The sequence below is a fragment of the Erpetoichthys calabaricus genome, chromosome 4 (assembly GCF_900747795.2).
Source record: "Erpetoichthys calabaricus chromosome 4, fErpCal1.3, whole genome shotgun sequence".
Taxonomy (NCBI): Eukaryota; Metazoa; Chordata; class Cladistia; order Polypteriformes; family Polypteridae; genus Erpetoichthys; species Erpetoichthys calabaricus.
The window spans coordinates 198,741,695-198,762,224 of record NC_041397.2 but is presented as its reverse complement, the minus strand read 5'-3'; the positions used below and the strand labels follow the sequence as shown (position 1 = coordinate 198,762,224).

At 37.8% G+C, this 20,530-nt stretch overlaps 1 protein-coding gene across 2 annotated transcripts in view; it reads left to right on the top strand.

The window, feature by feature from the left end:
- Positions 1-20,530, top strand: part of LOC114650491 (glycerophosphodiester phosphodiesterase domain-containing protein 5-like) — a 362,124-nt gene that overhangs the window by 314,252 nt on the left and 27,342 nt on the right. For both annotated transcript variants that reach the window (XM_028800153.2, XM_051927078.1), the window contains exons 10-12: positions 7,834-7,984; positions 13,186-13,407; positions 17,108-17,265. In XM_028800153.2, the coding sequence (XP_028655986.1) occupies positions 7,834-7,984; positions 13,186-13,407; positions 17,108-17,265 (531 nt within the window). The remainder of the gene's footprint in view (positions 1-7,833; positions 7,985-13,185; positions 13,408-17,107; positions 17,266-20,530) is intronic.

The following is a 20,530-nucleotide window of genomic DNA, read 5'->3' as shown; positions in this document are numbered from 1 at the left end:
GTGTAAAACCAAGGAGTCCCCGTGTTCTTGATGAACTCATTTTAAAATAACAGTCTCGATCCACTGTACTAATTCCCTTCATAATTTTAAACACTTCAATCATGTCACCTCTTAATCTTCTTTTGCTTAAACTGTATAGGCTCAGCTCTATTAATCTTTCTTCATAATTCAACTCCTGTAGCCCTGGAATCAGCCTAGCCGCTCTTCTCTGGACCTTTTCTAGTGCTACTATGTCCTTTTTGTAGCCTGGAGACCAAAATTGCACACAGTACTCAAGATGAGGCCTCACCAGTGCATTATAAATGTTTAGCATAACCTCCTTGGACTTGTACTCCACACATCGTGCTATATAACCTAACATTCTGTTAGCCTTCTTAATGGCTTCTGAACACTGTCGGGAAGTCGATAGCTTAGAGTCCACTATGACTCCTAAATCCTTTTCATAAGGTGTACCCTCGATTTTCCGACCGCCCATTGTGTATTCAAACCTAACATTTTTACTTCCTATGTGTAATACTTTACATTTACTGACATTAAATTTCATCTGCCACAAATCTGCACAAGCCTGTATGCTATCCAAGTCCTTCTGTAATGATATAACGGATTACAAATTATCTGTTAATCCACCTATCATGGTATCATCTGCAAACTTAACCAGCATGTTACGTATATTCCTTGTATAGCTTGTTACGTATATCTAAATCATTTATATATATATATATATATATATATATATATATATATATATATATATATATATATATATATATATTAAAAATAGCAGCAGCCCTAGCACTGACCCCTGTAGAACACCACTCTTAACATCGGCCAGTTCTGATGAGGTTCCTCGCACCATCACCCTCTGCTTCCTGTGTCTGAGCCAATTCTGCACCCATCTAAAAACAACACCCTGAACTCCCACTTCTTTTAATTTGATGCCCAACCTCTCATGTGGCACCTTATCAAATGCTTTCTGAAAGTCCAGATAAATAATACAATATGCTCCACTTTGATCGTATCCTTTTGTTGCCTCCTCATAGAATTCCAGCATGTTATTAAAACATGACCTCCCTCATCTGAACCCATGCTGACTGTTCAGAATAACTCCTGTCCTTGCCAGGTGTTGCTCAATCTTATCCTTAATAATTCCTTCCATTAATTTTCCTCTGATGCATGTTAAGCTTACTGGCCTATAGTTGCTTGAATCTGCCCTGTCACCCTTTTAATATAATGGGTGATATTTATTTTACAGTCCTTCAGGATTTTCTCTACAGTGCGCAGTGACTTCCTAAAAATATGTGTCAAGGGTTTATATATGTACTCGCTAGCCTCCTTAAGAACTCGAGGGTAAATATTATCTTGTCCAGGTGATTTGTTTGATTTCAGCTTATTTAATCTGAGCAACACTTCTTCCTCTACAATTTCCAAATCCCTCAGTACCTCCTTAATAGTCCCATTTACCTCTGGGAAGTTATCCACTTGCTCACTTTAAACACCTCAGAAAAATTTAAGTTTAGGGCAACTGCTATTTCACTGTCTGTATCTTTTAATTCCCCTTTACTATTTCTGATGCACTTGACCTCCTTGACTGTTCTTTTACTACTAAAATACTGAAAGAATCTATATTCCTCTCCAGCTGTCTTTTAGCCTCCCTAATATCCTTCTTAATGGTTGCCCTCATGTTCTCATATGCTCTACAATTCACTTTGTAGTCATTAGTCTTATATACCTTATAAAGCAGTTTTTTCCTTTGCAACTTCTTTTTTAAATCTTTATTAATCCACTGTTTTTTTTAGTTACCTAAATTTGGAATTAATAGGAATGTATCTGTCCTGCATTACATGTAAAACATAAAAGCCAGATCGAATGTTATGTACCTTTATTTATTTCCTTACTTCCTACAGCGTAAAGTCACGAGTGCAGAGCTTCCCATGTACATATACAAAGTACAGCGATGGCAAAAGTACATTCTTGATCCGAAGTAGAATCGTCATCATGTTATAGTGCGTCTATGTGAAAACAGCAATGTCAAAAAAGGGGCGGGGGGGGGGGACGGAGTTGGGATCGTGAACGCGGCTGAGAGAATAAAACTGAATAAAAAGAAACAAAGCTAACTTTTACAAGTATCATAAATTACACCGGCTGTTACAGACTGGAATCAGATGTATGTTTTTATTCTAAAATAGTAAGAATACGAACAGCTCACTTCTCAAAACGGACTCGTCCGGGTTCGAACCCGTGAAGCTTTGATTACCAGTCAACACTTGGTATCGTTGCACCACCGAAGCTGTCATAGCAAATGCGTGTCAATGTTGCACCCTAACATGGGTTGTTTTTCTGCAATTATATTTTTGAATAAAAGCGCATTTGTTCCGTTATATCTGTACCTTTTGTGAAAATGTTTCTTTGATATTTGGAATTCAGGCTTCACACATTATACACTTCATGTCTACATTTTCTCAATTATTACCAAAACATGAAAACGTTTCAGTTTTAACGATGTGTTTACATAGATCATTGTACACACGGAACACACATGAAATGCAAGTGTTCCAAATAATGATATAGTATTTATAAAACATGTCATTTTGCTTGAGTTCTCACTCTATACAACTCTAAGCAACTGACATGCAGGTAAACAGACTTGAGCTGAGACAACTGGGTGCGGATTATTATTAAAATTTGATTTGGGATTAGTAAACTGCCTTAACATTTTTTTTTTTTCTTAAAATTAAATTTCTTCTTCTTTCGGCTGCTCCTTAACTTAAATGGTAACACTAACATCTGCTACAGATATTTTAAACCTTTTCCCCTTAAGCTCCTGTACAGTTCTCCCTCTCAGCTGCCTGCTATTTGTCTTTCTATGAGGTTAATTTTACTTTTCTTTGTCTCTTTTCCTAACTTTGCTCTCCACTCGCACTGTTTGTATTCCCCCGCATTAATGAACCCTTATGCTGTCGCCCACTTAACTGCTCTACCTCTGGAACGCTAAGGACTTTTTAATCTGAAATAAACAAAAAAATAAAACTTTACTACCTTATTTGCTACTACAGCCCCTTGTGCCTGATCGGCGTCTTTTCTGCGCACCGCTGAGCCTTCCCCTTTTACCGCTTTGAAGTCAGCCGTGGCCTTTTTTTTTTCCTTTAAACTTAGGGCTCGTTTATACTTCACACTCAGAACGCATACGCACCCGAATCATGGCTGCCACGCGTTCTCAGCGTTCATTTGATGTGTCCTCTGAGCAGGTCCTCGGAAATTAACATGACGCGTGCGCGAGTTACAGTACCAGTAAAAAGTCGGGGGGGCACAATATGCTAAAAGTTGGAATGTGACGTCAGAGTCTCTGTTTACTATCTACATGTGACAGAAAGCTTTGCAGATCCTACAAGATCGGTGTGCGCGCTTTAATGTTTGATGAATGGTTCGATGTGGCGAAGCAAAATACCGACATACAGATGTATTCGTGGTGCTTTTATATTCAAGTGTCGCGTATTCCCGATCGTAATGACACGATACATTTTAAAAGTTTCATATACCGTCTTCAGTGCCGTCTTTTTTTCTAGGGCTTCCATCCGGTCCTGACAGCAGCGGATCGCCAGCTATAGATCGCCACATCGAGCACATTAGATGTATGATATTCCAACTCTCTGCACATTTAGAATCCTTAGATTTATACTTAATATCACTTTCATGATGAAATGCATTAAAGTATGTATGTTACAGTAATTTCGTTTAAATAATGAATGCTGTTAATAATTACACACATGGGGGTGACACGGTGGCGGAGCGTTAGTGCTGCTGTCTTGCAGGGAGTCACGTCGCTGGTATTCCCTGCCTGGAGTTTACATGTTTTCCTGCTGGGTTTCCTCAGTGTGCTCCAGTTTCCTTCCAAAGATATGCAGATTTGGTTACACTAAAATGACGCTAGTGTATGTGTGTGCTTGTATTCACCTTGCGATGAGCAGAGGTCCCGTCCAGGGATTGTTTCTGCCTCGTGCCCAATGCTAGCTGGAATGGACAAAACCCTGGATTGATGGATTTAATCATTAAACATCCTTTTCAGAGATATTGCGGTAAGGTGTCATCGGAATTTAATGGGTGTTCCAGGCAAGTCACAACACAGCGAAGCTGAACCTGTTCTCACTGTGATTCCTCCAGATTTACATAAAGTACGCGCACAAGTATAAACAGTCCAACACTTGCGTAGCAGGAGCGTCCGCTGCAGCATGTGTCGCGTCGTGTGAAGTATAAACTCGGCCTAAGGAATCGCTGTTGCGACAACGCAGTTATTTGTTTACAAATGCCGATATCAGTTACTGCTTCTATTAACCCTACCTCCTCGATGCTAATTCAAATACATATAACAAGAAGAAGTACAGGAACAAGTACAAGTAACTTTTCCAAGCACACCTCCAAACACCCAGCTACTTTTGCTCTTGTGTGGGCGAAAAAAAGCAAAAAAAGCCCTTCTAAAGGGAAAAAAGCTTTAAAAATTCCCACACGGTTTCTTAGCGGCAACCAAAACCCATGTTTTTAAGAGCAAAATGTATTTTTTTTATTTAAATCTCACACCACAGAACAGACCAAAAACTTTCAACAGCCTCTACTGTTTACAATGCACACGTCAGCACAAAGCACACGTTACACGTTTTGATGGACCCACTATAAGTACCTCCGTTTTATTTTGATTCAGATCAAAAAAACTACTAGCCATCCAGGATCTTAGTTCAAAAAGACAGTTGTGCAGTTGATTCATTGCAGAGTTGCAGACGGGAATATAAACCTGTGTATCATCAGCATAGCAGTGAAAAGAAATGTTAAATTTCCTAAAAATAGCTCCATTAGGGTGAAGGTATATAGAGAATAAAATAGGACCCAAAATGAAGCCCTGAGGAACACCACATTTAAGAGGAGCAGTAGATGAAAAAGAGGAATTTAAAGTCACTGAAAAGTGTCTACCAATTAGATATGACCTGAACCAGTTAAGAACAGCCCCTTTAAGCCCATCAAGATGTTCAAGGCACAACAGCAATATCTCATGGTCAATAGTGTCAAAGGCAGCGGACAGGTCAAGGAGGACAAGGACTTTAGCGCCACCTGAGTCAGTAATAATAGAGATGTCATTGAATACTTTCAGGCGAGCCGTCTCAACACCATGATAACGCCTAAAGCCAGATTGGTAGATCTCAAATAAATTATTGGAGTTAAGGTGATCAACCAATTGATTATAAATAATTTTAATGTTTTAGCCAGAAATGGCAATTGGGAAATCGGGCAAAAATTGGCTAAAACTCCAGGATCTAATTCTGCCTTTTTTAGACAGGGACACACGTGTTTAAAAAATTCTCTGTGATGTTCACGTGGTACAACGAACTAGCCTCTACCTCTCTGAGTTGATACCATTCTTTTCAAAAAAGCAGTGATGACCACAGTTGGTACTGTTGTTGATGCCTGTGCAGAATTATTTGTTGTACCGGCAATCAAAGATACAATGTCCCGTGACCGCTATCAGACTGGACAAAGGCACAACCATAACAACAGACAGCTTCTTCACAGCATTTTCACTGGCTAATAGACTGCTGCACCGCAACTCAACTCTGCTTGGACCCATAAGTAAAATGGGACTTCCACCTGCAGCTAAAGTCATTTTAGTATGCAAGCAATTCGCCACGCTATGCGCCCAAAAAGAAGAAGCCTTTGGTTTCAGTCTTTAACACTAAACGTCACTATTTGAAAACGCTATGCCATTTGAAAATGAGTTGTCATTTGAACATGCATGGCACTGTTCTGTTTGCTGTGTCTGTGTATAGGAGAGTTGGTAGATCCCGCTACAATAAATAACTGTACTGTTCCTGTTTCAAATTGAATAAAGCTGGTTTTGCTAAAGTGCTGAGACTCTGCCTCCTTTTTGGGGTGCAAGACAACGACTCACATGTCACAATATTGATATACCAATGGGTCAACATTGAAGGCACAATAATTAATGCAGCCCAACCTACATCCTATGGTTTAACACAGTTTATGAGCTTATTCCTTAGATATATTAGGTTCTCTGTTGTTAACACTTGTTTACATTGTCCTGTTAGATAGCTAGAGTGAAGCTGTTTGCTTGAACTGCAATACTAAACCTGCACTGGCTTAGTGCTTTTAATTATCCAACATAATGGTCAGTTTGTCTTGGCTAGCCATTAAAACTCTATTTTTATTAGATGCATATTAAGTTAAAAATGAGTTGTTTGAATTAAAATGAATATTTCTCAGAAAAAGTGTCTTGCTTGTATAGCTGGTGTTAATATTTAGGAACTGCCTCTAATGCCAAACCTATACTGTTGTAATACTTCACAAATCTTTCAGAGCTCTATGAATATAATTTAGTTTTGGATTCTCAAACTTCTTTCCTACACGTCAGGCCGTGCAGCTTGAAAGGGTCTTCTGATCTGCATTTTATGAAAATGAATGCAGTGCCCCACATTTTGTGATTATCTCCGTTTCCATGCCCCTGTAGCACTTCACCCTTGTTTTGAATCCTCCTCGTTTCAAGAACTGGTTACCATGTCAGTATTTCAACTCAATCTCGTAGTTAATTTTACTGCATGTACAGCACATTTAAATTACCAGGCAAAAGACAATAAAAATCTTGAAAAATATGCACATTATATGTAATAGTAAATATTCTTAAGTGTAATTTTAATAAAGTTCAAGACCAGTGTGGGGAACAGCCCGGACACAGACAGGTAGATATGTTGATTCACCACACACGTTTATTTACACTAATATTTACAACAGTAGTGAGCACAATACCCAGTGCCGCAGCACCAATCACCCCTTCAGTCCTGGCCACAACACAATGCCTTCTCTCAGTCTCTGGTCCGCTTCCACTCCTCTCCACCAAGCTTCGTCCACTTCCACCCGACTCTTGCCCCTGACTGGAGGGAGGCGGCCCCTTTTATACACCCTGGAAGGACTCCAGGTGCTTCCTGAGGGTTTCTGTAGCCACGCCCCTGTGTGGCAGAAGCTCTGCCGGTATATCCGGAAGTCCTCCGGGTGTCCCCAATCCTCTTCCCCCCAGTACTTCCGGGTGTGGCGGAAGCACTGATGTCCAGGGCTCCCAAGGCATCGGGGCGCCCCCTGGCGGTGACCACGGGCCCCTACAGGGTTGAGCTTCCATGCTCTGTACCCGTGGCCCCCAAAGCAACCAGGGCTGATGCCCCCTCGTGTTCTGGAGGAGGCACAAGTCCTCCTCCGGTCCTCCTGGGCATCCCGTCCGAGTTGGAACCCCAGCCGGGTGCCACACCAGCTAAACTGGAAAAGCAGTGATTGGCCTATTTATAGAATTGTGTATTTTATACTTGCAGTACACAAAGTCCATAATAACTACAATAAGGCTATAATTCATATTTTGATTGAATGATGACAAAAACACACATTACTCATAGAAGAATTTATTAAAAATGTAAAAGTCTTTCCTGCTCTTCTTCATTTCAGTTATTAGAGCCGATTATTCTATTTTACACATTTCCCCCCCCAAAAAAAAAATCCTACTTGAATTAATTTTCATGTCCAATTAGGGCAATGGAAAGCAGAATCCAACCTCATAAGAAATGTCAGAAGATTAGTTGCACTTAAAGTTTTGAAGGAAAAGAAGTTCAATACAATTGTTGATTCAGAATTTATGTATTAGCTGGGAAACTTTATGTACAATATGTGTGTATTAGTTTTTTTTTATTTACAAAGGAATATACATACTATCCTGGTATGCTGGGTCATACAGAAAACAAAGAATGGTTGAAGAACACTACTTAGAAAATTGTGTATTTTTTTTCTTTATTGAAGTCATGATGGCATCCCATTCCTAATGCATGATAGAACTCTAAGGAGGACAACAAATGTTGGCAAAGTGTTTCCACACAGAACAGGAGAAGCCTCTTCCATGTTCAACTGGACCGACCTGCAGTCTCTTAATGCAGGAGAGTGGTTTATTAAGGTAACCTAATGTCTCTGTTATTTCTATATATATATATATATATATATATATATATATAATGCAAAGATGACTGGCTGACTCCCTCACTCACTCACAAGCAAAGCACTGTTTTCTGTTTAGTTAAATGGCTAAAATTTGACAGGATTGTAAACCTAGGCCAGTAGGTATCCAATAAGAAAGGAAATTTTGATATATCAGTATTTAGGGCTAAAAACCTCCTTAGAATAGAAAAACTAATTACTCCAAAATCTCCAAAATGCTTTTACTGATGTGATTCCAATTTGCTAATGTTATAGAAATAGATTTGACTTGCCAATATTTATTAATATTATGCAAACATAAAGATGCTTATATCAACATTAATGAAACAGACAGATTTTTCTACACCAAGTGCTCTGCTTTTTGATCAACATGTATACTCAGGAAGAATTTTAAACACTTTTGCTTTGCTCCTGATCCTGTTTTAGATAGATAGATAGATAGATAGATAGATAGATAGATAGATAGATAGATAGATAGATAGATAGATAGATAGATAGATAGATAGATAGATAGATAGATAGATACTTTATTAATCCCAATGGGAAATGGGAAATTCCCAGTTGGAATTACCCTTGAACCTCAGATCACTGATCGCCGGTTTTTGTTTTTTTTTTTTTTTTTTGCTAAAACAATTAAGCAATCACTGGCACAGATTTTCACTTTTTCATTTCCATAATGCTAATGGACTAGTTTCACTATACATACAAGGAACTAGGAGGTAGTTATCAAGTTGTGCTTTAACAGATTGTTGATCTTTAAGTCCAGCTACTGCGACAGAATGAGGTCTCTAGAAAAAACTGCCCAGTGTCTTCCTCACTTTTTGCTGTACTGACAGAACTTTGAAGTCCAGCTGCTTATGTGCTGTGGCCTTCTTGTGTCATTACTTCTTGCCACAGCTATGACTTTTATGTTATCAACTTTTTCATGTTTCATATATTGGTTTTGAACCAAACATCCAGGATGGATGTTGTGTCTATACGGTCATCAGTAGCAGCGTCATCATATTTGTCATTTAAGTATCTTTTGACAATAGTTTTAATGTTCTTTGTGAGGCCGGAGTCCTCATCCTCTGGCTTTAGGACCTCCTTATAGAGCAGGTTGAGTACAGGCTTCACACATAAAACACTGACATAGGACTCTCCTGACAGCACATCTGTAAAACTAACCAGAGGATTTAGTCTTATGGACAGACTCTAAGACATCAATGCCTTGCCACGTTGGCACAAGATGTCTGTTTTGTTTTTAATTAGCAGATAGTACATTAGAAATTTTCCTGATACAGCACTCTCTCTACCATTTTTTGACAGGACCTTCATCAAGTAGGTGATTCAGTAATCTGTTTTTGCTTGGGCAGACTAAACAAATGGTATTCTCTCTTTATGAGCAGCGAACACATTTTCTAGCTCAGCTTCACTCACCAGGTATTCATCTTTATATGCCATTTCTCCTTACATTCACGACCAAGTTGTTAATAATTACCGCCTGACCGTTTTCATGGGGACGTGTGATGCTGTGAAGTGCAGCACAATTGGTTGTCTTTCTGACGTTTCACTAAGTCTCTGTGCTGCGTAATACGCCACAAGCCTCATCTATATCTGTATAAATATAACAGGTGAAAAAATGTTTTATTGACTTTTATACCTTAAGCTTATCATCATTGTTAAAAAAATAATTTTCACAAAAAAAAATATTGTTTTATCACCCAGCACTACTAAGCATTTTGCCACTCTGTGATAAATTATCAGTATTCATGAGTGGGGTGAAACCTTTAACCAAAACACACAATGGCATGGAAATAAAAATCTGTAAAGCCAGCTTTACAACAAACTGAAATGTGAAGGTCACTAAGCCTTGCACTGTGGCCACAATAACACAAGGGGTGCATTGATCATGTGCATGAGGCACTGACATTGTACCCTATCATGTGCAAGCAACGGAATAAATATTGTAAGAAAAGTGTGCAAAGACTCTACGATTTAACTGTCCCAATTGCAACATCAGACATTGGTGACTATTTGAAAACGTATCACACAAAGGACATGTTCTAAATCTGCATTGGTACAGCAGCGCACAATACAGTACAATACAATTTATTTTTATATAGCCCAAAATCACACAAGAAGTGCTGCAATGGGCTTTAACAGGCCCTGCCCAGCCTTGACTCTTTTAAGAAGACAAGGAAAAACTCCCAAAGGAACCCTTGTAGGGAAAAAAAAGGAAGAAAGCTTAGGAAAGCAGTTCAAAGAGAGACCCCTTTCCAGGTAGGTTGGGCGTGCTGTGGGTGTCAAAAAAAGGGAGTAAATACAATGCAATATACAGAAGAGAACACAAGTATTCCTCAATACAATATAATAGTCCAATAGAAATATTACAAGTACAAAGAAGAATTCAACATGAGATGATATTACATTTTGGATTTGTTCAGAGTCCAGCACTGTTACTTGACACAATTCTGTTGAATATTTCGTTGGTTGAAAGTGCTCAGTGTTATTGTGTCCTGGAGAAGATGTGCAGCATTGTTCATAATGGCACTCGGTTTTGTTTTAAATCTCTGTTTTGCTACTACCTCTATGGGGTCCAGAGTGCATCCTATAGCTGAGCCTGCCCTTTTAATTAACTTGTCGATTCAGTGGACCTCTTTTAAAGCAATGTTAACAGCATAAAAAATTGCACTGGCCATCACAAATTTGTAGAAGAGGTGAAGAATTTCACTATCCACATTAAAGTAATGCATTCTCCTAAGAACACAGAGCCTACTCTGCCCTTTCTTAAACAGGACCACTGTGTTATGAGACTAGTCCAGCATGTCATTGATATGAACCCCAAAGTACTTATAGGGGTGAATGCCTCTACGTTCACTCCCTGAATAGTGACTGAACATAGAGAGTTTTTGGTGCAACGAAAGTCAATAAGCAGTTCCTTAGTTTTGCTGATGTTAAGATGTAGACCATTCTCTTTGCACCAAGAAACAAAGTTCTCTACCCGACTTCTACACTCCGTATTTTTGCCATTTGTTTTAAAATTTTGCTGTGTAGTGTTTGTTAGTTGCAGATTTTTTAAGTTACAATGAATTAAATAATCTAAATAAAAATATATGAGTTGAACATACATAAATATTTATATAAAAGAAAAAGTGGCAGTAACTTCATGTCTTCCGATCTCAAGGACAAAAAAGCTACTTAGCAGGAGCATAAATAAAATAATGAATGCATGTAACATGTTTAAGTAAGAGCTATTAAATGAAGGGCTATGTTTCCAATTATCACTTTCATTTGAAGATTGGCGACTATTCACAAGTCATAAGCATCTCACATTTAGAAGATGAACCATGAGAAAAAAATGTTAATAACAATGAAACATAAAAAGGCAAGTAAAATGTCTTAAAATGTTTAACTTATTTCTGAATATATTCAAATATTTACTTATTTTTAATATGAATATTCAAGCCTTAATTTTTTAATAATTTGACAGCCCTTGTAAGGATTGAACGAGCAGCCTCGTAGTTTATATACACTACCCCAGCCACAAAGCCAGATGAAAAATTACCGGTATCATGCAGAAAAGGTTAAATAATTTCTTTTTCAATAACATTTGTACATATTTGTAATTTGCAGCAATTAAATAAACTTTCCACATTCGTAAATGTCATAATAGCAAATAAAAGTAGTGTTTTGCATTTGTTTAAAAATGTTCATGCTTTTTAACAGTCCAGTCATTGTCCAGTTTTCACATCAAGGGAAAATCCTATACAGTGTATATGTTTATTTTTTCAGTTCTTCTAGTAAAGCAAACAACATATTGAATGATTAAACACTTCAAAAACAATTATGTAATACATATTGCTTTTGATACAGTTACATTATGCAAAATATATGATGACTTCAAGAATATTTTATAGGTATTTAACAAATTCAGGCCGCAAAGTTAACTCATTGTAAGAGGTGACTTGACAGCAGGTCACATCAGTTGAGGCTGACTAAGTCTGCACCACTACAGATAGTCAGTGATGGAGACTGGTTAGTGGCATATATGGTAATGGACTGTATAAATGTAGTTCACCCTCTTTGAGTCTTTCGTGTGTGATATAAGACATCACTTAGTTCTGTTTTTTTTTTCTAGATTGACTTCGAAGTAATTTGTTGTATTAATTTTGCAAATTTTGTCTCCTTGATTGTATACAATGTTATTTTCTTGGAATAAAATTTAAAAAAGAAACCACATAGACAGCCAAAAAGTTTGCTGTATCTTCTGGGCAATGGAAGTCATAATTCTGAATGCTGGCTTCTGTAGGACCTACTAGTCCTTAGTGTTGGTGTTCTGCTGAGACTTATATCCTTCCACTGTGGCATAGTGATTAATAGCACTACTCTTTTACCAATCCAGTATCCTGTGTTCAATTCCTGGTCACTGTCTACACGGGTTTTCCTCCCAAACACTTAAAGTGGTTGTTTTAGGCTAACTGGTGATTCTGAATTAGCCCTATGATGGAACTCCACCTGATCCTATTGGAAGGGATCCGTCTCCCCTGTGACTGTGAATTGGGTAAAGTGGTTTTGGTAATATTAGGTTATATGCTTGGCCTATGTAACCCCCACATATTTTTGTCGAGGGTTAGGAAAACGATCTGTGAAATAATCCAGTTAAATATTCTGAAGCATGCATTTATTGAGTAGACACTATGACACTGAATGACTTCCACTGTATAAATACTGCCGGAAGAACTTGTACTACATACAAAACTTAACAGCCAAGTAAAATAGCTAAATGTTTTCAGTCCAAAAGAACTGAGTATCTTTAGGGTTATCTTATCAGTCAAACTGAATATATCACAGTGCGCGAATTAAACGTTACAACTCCCATTCCAACTCTTAATGTCTTTGCGAAAAAGAGGGTCAAGTTGTGATGCATGCACATGCAAATACTGTACACACATGTATGTTGTTTTATTATTTCTTTTTTGTTGTTTTTTTTTTTTTTATTAATTTGTACAATGCCCTCCCAAGCCAAACATTTTTCTTCTGTAGAGTATGGTAATCCTTAGATACCGTATATGTTTTACTGTATGTCTTGTTTGCATTGTTTATTTTTCCCAGCTTATGCTTGATATTGAAGACAAGAAAATTTCATGATATTGTGATATTTTGTCTTTCTTTCCCCAGGATGATCCATTTTGGACAGTCTCATCTCTCTCGGAAATGGATTATACTCAAGTTGGCAACCAATCTATTTGTGGTCTAAGTGAAATGCTGCAGCTTGCAATAGACCACAACAAATCAGTCATATTTAGTCTGTGGAGACCACCACCAGAGCATCCATTTTTTGAGAACTGGATCAATGTTACCCTGGAAACCATTCTTCAGTCTGGTATACGGCAGGAACTTGTGAGTCCTTACTGTGGTATTCATAAGAAGATGCATACCATATATATACAATTTTTTTGCCTTTCATTACTTTTTTAGTGTTGAGTGCCTCTCTGTTGAGCAGTTCATTGACTCATTTCCATAGTAGATTGCAGCTAATATAAAATAGGACTGTTTCGTATGCATACGAGGTGAGACACAAAAATAACTGGATTGGTAAAAAAAAAAAATTTTATAGATGAATTACAGCATTCTAAATATTGCCATCTTCTATATACTTCGCCTCCCGATCTCTACACCGCCGCTCCATACTGTACATATCTTCCATTGATTGAAACAGTGCTGAAAGTCTTCTTGCTTGAGGCTCTTCAAAAGGATTGCCATTTCTGTCTTCACTTTAACCATTGGAGAAAATGTGTTCCCTTCAGGTCACTTTTGATTTTCGGGAACAAGTAAAAATCACAGGGAGCTAAATCAGGTAAATAGGGAGGATGATCGATGACAGTAATGTTTTTGTCAAAAAATGCTTTACGGAAAAAGCATGGTGCATGGGACCTTGTCTTGTCTCACTGTTCTTTTTTCACCCAACATTGTCGAGGCTACTCATGTAGCGATTGTTGTGCAAATACTGACTGGGTTGTTCACAGGATATACCTAGCTGGTCAGCAGTTTGAGAGGACATGAAGGAGGCAATATAGTTCTATGATTCATTTCTAGCCGACCTCCAGACGGTTTTCCAGGAAAGCTCCAAGCCCAGTCCACTTATTTTTGTGTCGCACCTCGTATACTGTAATTGAATGAAAAAAAAAAGCATAATTGCAGTATGGCACTGTATGGCCATCATATTCAATATTTTGTGGGAAATATATTCACATTTATCATATACAGTGTCTATAAAAAATATTCATTCCCTCACATTTTTTTATTATCAACACTGAATCTCATTGAATTTAAATTGGCTTTTTTGACACTGATCAACAGAAAAAGACTCTTCATAGATCACTACAAAGTGGTCTAAATTAATTACAAATATAAAACACAAAATCCCCTTCAAGTCAGAATTTAGTTGATGCACCTTTGGCAGCAATTCCAGCATTGTGTTCAAAGGTCTCTATCAGCTTTGTACCTTTAAACGCTGCAATTCTTCCTCGTTCTTCTTAGAAAAACTCCTCAAGTTCTGTCAGGTTGAATAAGGATTGTGAGTAAACAGCCGTTTTCAAGTTCAAGCACAGATTTTCAATTAGATTGAGATCTTGACTCTTTGACTCAGCAACTCCAGGACATTAACGTTGTTGTTTTAAGCCATTACTGTGTAGCTCTGGCTTTATGTTTGGGGCTGTTGTCTTCTCCCAAGGTGCAAGGCGCAGGTTTCTTGAAGACTGCATCAGGTTTTCTTCCAGGATTTCCTTGCATTTTGCTGCATTTGTTTTACTCTCTGTCCTTACAAGCATTCTAAGTTCTGCTGCAAATATGCATCCCTACATCATAATGCTGCCACCACTATGTTTCATGGTGGAAGTGGTGCGTTTTTGATAATGAGTAGTGTTTGGTACCATGGCATTTAGTCTGATCTCCAAAAGCCTACTTTTGGTTTCATCAGCCTATAGAACTATCATCCAGCTTACGTCAGAGTCTTTCCACATGCCTTCTGGCAAACTCTACTGAAGATGTCAGGTGCATTTTTTTAACAGTGGCTTTCTGTTTGCTTCTCTCTTATAAAGTTGTGATTGTAGATTTGTAACTGCTTCAGAGTTATCGAAGGTTTCTTTGTGGCCTTCTTAGTCATCATCTTCTTGCACAACACTCAGTTTTTAGTGGATGGCCTGCTTAAGACTGATTTACAGCTGTGCCATACTCTCTCTTAATAACTGATTTAGCTGTACTTAAAGAGATATTCAGTGACTTGGATATTTTCTTATCTCCATCCACTGACGTGTAGTTTTCAGTCAAACAGGGCGATACATTGCACATTTGCATGATATGTTGGCAAGCTGTGTAAGCCCTGCTTTTTTTCTTTGAAGGACAGGTGTGGGGCAGACTGACTGGCAGGATGATGCTCGACCTGTTGTTGCATCCAAATATTGCCATCTTTCACCTTTACACCTGGTGCAGCTGCATTATTCATATGAGTGAGTGGACATTTCTTGCAGGGAGTTCTTCCGTTGTCTTTCTCCGATGTGGAACCCTCATTCTCATCTGAGTTCACCTCTGTTATGGCATGTCTTTATTTGAAAACTAACAGTGTCAGATCGGCGGGAGTGTGAACATGACTAAGAGAATAAAACTGAATTTAATAAAAGGCTAACTTTTACCATACAAGTACAATAAATTTACACTGGCTGTTACAGACTCGAATCAAATGTATGTTGTTATTCTATAATAGTAAGAATAAGAGCAGCTCACTATTCAAAACAGAGGCATCCAAGATCGAACCGCGAATGTCTTGATTTTGAGTCTGGCATTCTTACAGCCACACCACCAAAGCGATCGTGTTAGGAGTGTGTCAATGTCACACCCTAACGCAAGTTCTTTTTCTGCAGTTATATTCTTGAATAAAAGCGCACTTGTTTTGTTATACTTGTACCTTTTGTGAAAGTGTATATTTGATATTTGGACTTCAGGCTTCACACATTATACATTTCATGTCTACATTTTGTCAATTATCACTAAAACATGAAAAACGTTTCTGTTTTAATGATGTGTTTACACAGATTGTTGTAGACATGGAACACACATGAAATGTATGTTTTCCAAATGACGATATATTTTTTACCCTTTACAACTCCAGCACTTCACTCCAAGATAAACACTGAGCACTGAGAACCTTGTTTGCGAATTGAACTGCGATGGTGGGCGGGGGAATAGGATAACAGGCTGCTTTGCTGCTTGTGTTGATCGACACATTTACAACACAAAAGACGCTAACGGAGAGGTGCGAAGGGATTTAAGGTGGGCCGGGATTTCAAGTTTTTTTGTAGGCTTTGGTAATTCTAGTGTTAAACCAAGTTAGAAGCTCCATTATTTGAACCCCACATATCCAGTAGGGCAACACACAGAAATATATTGTTTTAGAAAAAGCACAGTAATCAAAAACAAACTTGTTAAAGAGGTGTCCCATTTTTTCACTATTTTAGCTATATTTAATTGTGGAATGTAGCAGTTTTATATCATGCTTCTGAAATCATCTGTGCTTACTTTGATTTAATCATTAAACATTTAATTATTTTTTTCTCATAGAGTTACTCTTTGCGCCATCCCTCCAGGGCTTCTTGCAAATGTATTCTGTCACAGCCCTTTAATGTCCTTTAGGCTTTCACATGTCCTTACAAGTTTTCTTTTTATAAAAAAATAATTTACTGTGTTGTTTGACCAAAGAAATTACTAAGATTTAAATGTTTCATATTAGAAACATGTACTGTGTTCATTCGAACATTTTCAAATATGTTAAAATTATGGTTGGCGTAAAATATACTTTACACACTGGCATAGACATAATTAAAATTTTTGGTGTCTTTTTTTGATAACAATGTATTTATTAAAATGTGGTACATTTTTCTGCTTGTGGTAATATTCTTGATCTGTTTTATTTTTGAAACAGACAGAAGTTCCTAGTTAATTATTCTTCAGGTAAAAAAAATAAATGCATGTGTTGATCGGTCATCTATTAATATGACCATATTTTTCATTTACATTTACTAACCATGAATCTGATTCTTCTTAGATAATGTGGACATCTGAAATGGACAGAGCACTGGTGCAGCAAATTGCTCCAGGTTTCCGACAGACCTCTGAAGTTAAGGAAGATATAAGAGAGCTTCTAAGGAAAGGCATTTTAACATTGAACCTTAGATACAACCAAATCAAAGCAGAAGAAATAAGGTATGAAGTATTTAGTATTTAAATATCTTCAGTTAAGTTGTATATTAGCTGACTGTAATGAGAATATTATTAGTTCCGCCACCAGATGTATAACAATGATGGCAGTGTAACACTGCATGGCTAATTTGCATGGAAAATTAGCTATACCCTTCAGCTACTCAAAACAAACCTTAATCCTTCCCCTCCCCAAGAAAGAAATCAGTTGCGACCCAGTGAAATAATAATGTGAACAAAAGATTTATTACTGTTTACAAGGCATTTCTACCTTTGTCATGAAAGGAAAAAGTACAAAGCACAGAGACTGGAAATAACAAAGATGTTCCAGCAGCACCCAGAGTCACAAAATTCAAACAATGGTAATGTGTCCCCTAAGACTGGGACTCTGTAAGTGTAATGATATACAGGTAAAATTCCATTACAACGAACTGCCAGGAACCTAAAAAATATTTCGTTGTAATGAAAATTTAGTTGTAATGAGATTCTGTATTTGTTGCTATAGTGCTTTCTTTAACTTGCATCCAGGCGTTTCCAATCATTTCAATAGCTTCTTTCACATTAATTTTAATCTTCTCCTGTCTACAAGTTAGCTGACGAGCATTTTTCTCAGCATTTCCTTGCAATAATACATTTTCAGGGTACGAATGATGCCCAAACCCAATGGCTGAAGCACTGCTGTGCAATTGGGTGGGAGAAATTCAACGCGAACATTATCTAAATGCGGAAGCATGTTGTGGGCAGCACAGTTATCAATCAGATCCCCCCCACCCAATGGGAACATCACGCTGAAGTGCGTCCCGAAGCGTGATTGCCGCATCTGTGTAAGATTGTTTGTCCATTGCCAGTGCAGGGCAACAGCAGGCTCACAGTGGTGCAGTAAGGCGCCACAGAAGCCAATCCTAAAAGATCGGAGTCACGCTATAAGTCCCTGTCTTACACCCCAAAACACAAGGCTGAGTCTCAGTACTTTAGCAAAACCAGCTTTATTCAGCTTGAAACAGGAACAGCAGGGTTATTTATTGTAGCGGGATCTGCCACTCTCCTATAAACAGACACAGCAGTCAGGCAGGGTTGTGACCAGGTTAGTGGCCAAGTAATACTGTTTCCTGCATTTACAATGTTCCTTGCTTTCACCAATCAAGATCTTTTCTGTTTTCTTCGGTGGCGAGCTGCAGTAGAGGTGTGAGCCTGCTGTTGCCCCGGCAATGGATAAGCAATCTTCCACAGACGCGGTGATTGCACTACGGGACTCTCTTCCATGTGTTGTCCAGTTGACGGAGATCCCAAGAGAGTTTAGAAACCTCACATTTTCTTGAATGAGTGCCTCATTAATTGGAATGTTTCTTGAACGAGCATCACTGAACCACATAAAAATGGCTTTTTCAACATCTTCAAATGCAGCAGGTCACATACGTTTGCAACCCAAGATTTTTCTTCTTTTTTTGCTCGGTCTTTCAAGAAAGTTGAGTGTCAATGTCAAAATTCCAAATTCACTGGCAACATCTTTTTTCTTTTTGCCACAATCAAGAACTGCAAAAATGTAAAGTTTTTTTTTTTTCTAATATGAACTGTTATCTTTTTTTCGTGTGTGCCGTTTCTATAGGAGGGTGACATTGAGTTAAATTCCAGTGGATGTTTTTCAAATGTTGACGAGCAATAAGCAAAAGATCACTGAAAAACACCGAAAACAAAAACAGCAAAAAAAAAAAAACAGTACGAGGAAAGTTCGAGCAAAGAACATTTTTTTATAATGTTTCTTTTTGGGGATCGTTGTGCACAACTCAGGTGTGACCACAGAACTAACTGCTCTGTGAATGATTCATTCAAGCATTTCAAGGTTACTTCGTTGTAATGAAAGTATCTGCTGAATGTACTTCATAGTAACGAGATTTCTATAGACTCGTGTCATATGGGGAAACTTTCGGGACCATAAAAATACATCATTGTAATGAAAATTTCGTTGTAAAGATATTCGTTGTAACGGAATTGTACCTGTATTTTTTTCTTATTGCTAGTTTTGTGGCCATTTGCTGCATTTTATTTGAGGTTACCATTCTGTTTGCTTCTTTTGTTGTTTTAGGCATGGTGGCTCAGTTGTTAGCACTGCCGCCTCACAGCTCAGATGACATTTTTGTCCTCAATGATCTGTCCAGCATAGTTGGAAGATGCTTACCTAGCTCTCACAGACAATTACAGTAATACACAATTGCACCATTATAATCTACTCCGAATTAGCTCAGTCCTTTCCTCCTTATTGACTTCAATGCATTTAGAAGAATTTGGCAAGGTTTCCAAGTATTTCTGCGATTTCACCAAACTCAAAGCAAATACTCCACAAGGTTCGCTTATCACTAATGTCAAGACGTGCAGGTAGACGAGTTACATACTGTAACTGGTTTTACCACTTTTCTCATAGCCTCTAGATTTTCAAGAAGTAACACATAATACATACAGAGTGTAGCCTAAAATATATAAAATAATTACTTATAACACAAAGCAGATATTTTACTTTTATATAATAATAAAATGCATTAGTATTATTATTATTATTATATAAAAGTAAAATATCTCTGCTTTGTAAGGTTGTATAAGGATGTTGCTTCAAATATCAAGAAACTCCACTTTGTTTGACAAGTACAACTTGAACTCTACTGTGTACACAAAGAAGTTAGTGAGAACAGATGGAGAAGTCCAAGCATTTCTCTGATATCTGAGAAAGTAAAGGCGTTGGTGAGCATTCTTGACAAGAGCTGAAATGTTTTGTGCCCATTTCAGTTTATCAGTGAATTTAACTCCAGAAAATGTAAAGGTGCTCACTCTTTAATCAGCATCTCCTCCAGTACAGATGTTAGTGTGGTCTGCCTTCTGCTTCCTGAAGTATATGACCAACCTCATGATTTTAATGACATTAAAGGTAAGATTATTTTACTGGCACCACTGAGTCAGCTGGTTATACCTCTTCTCTGCAATCTGTCTTGTCATTGTTGGTGATCAGGCCTGTAATGGTGCTGTCTGCAGCAAATTTAATAATGTTATTTGAGCTTGGTCTAGCCACACATTGATAGGTGAACAAGGGCTACTAAAGGGGGCTCAGTAGACTACATTGTGGAATACCTTTGTTCAGGGTCATTTTGGAGGACTGAGTAAGAAAGGTATCATGATTTGCTGTTAGCATATTATAGTTACAAATATCTGTTCAGTGAAGAGCACTATGCAAGAATAAAAAATCTCAAATAATTACAGACACTTTGAAATAGCACAGAATTTA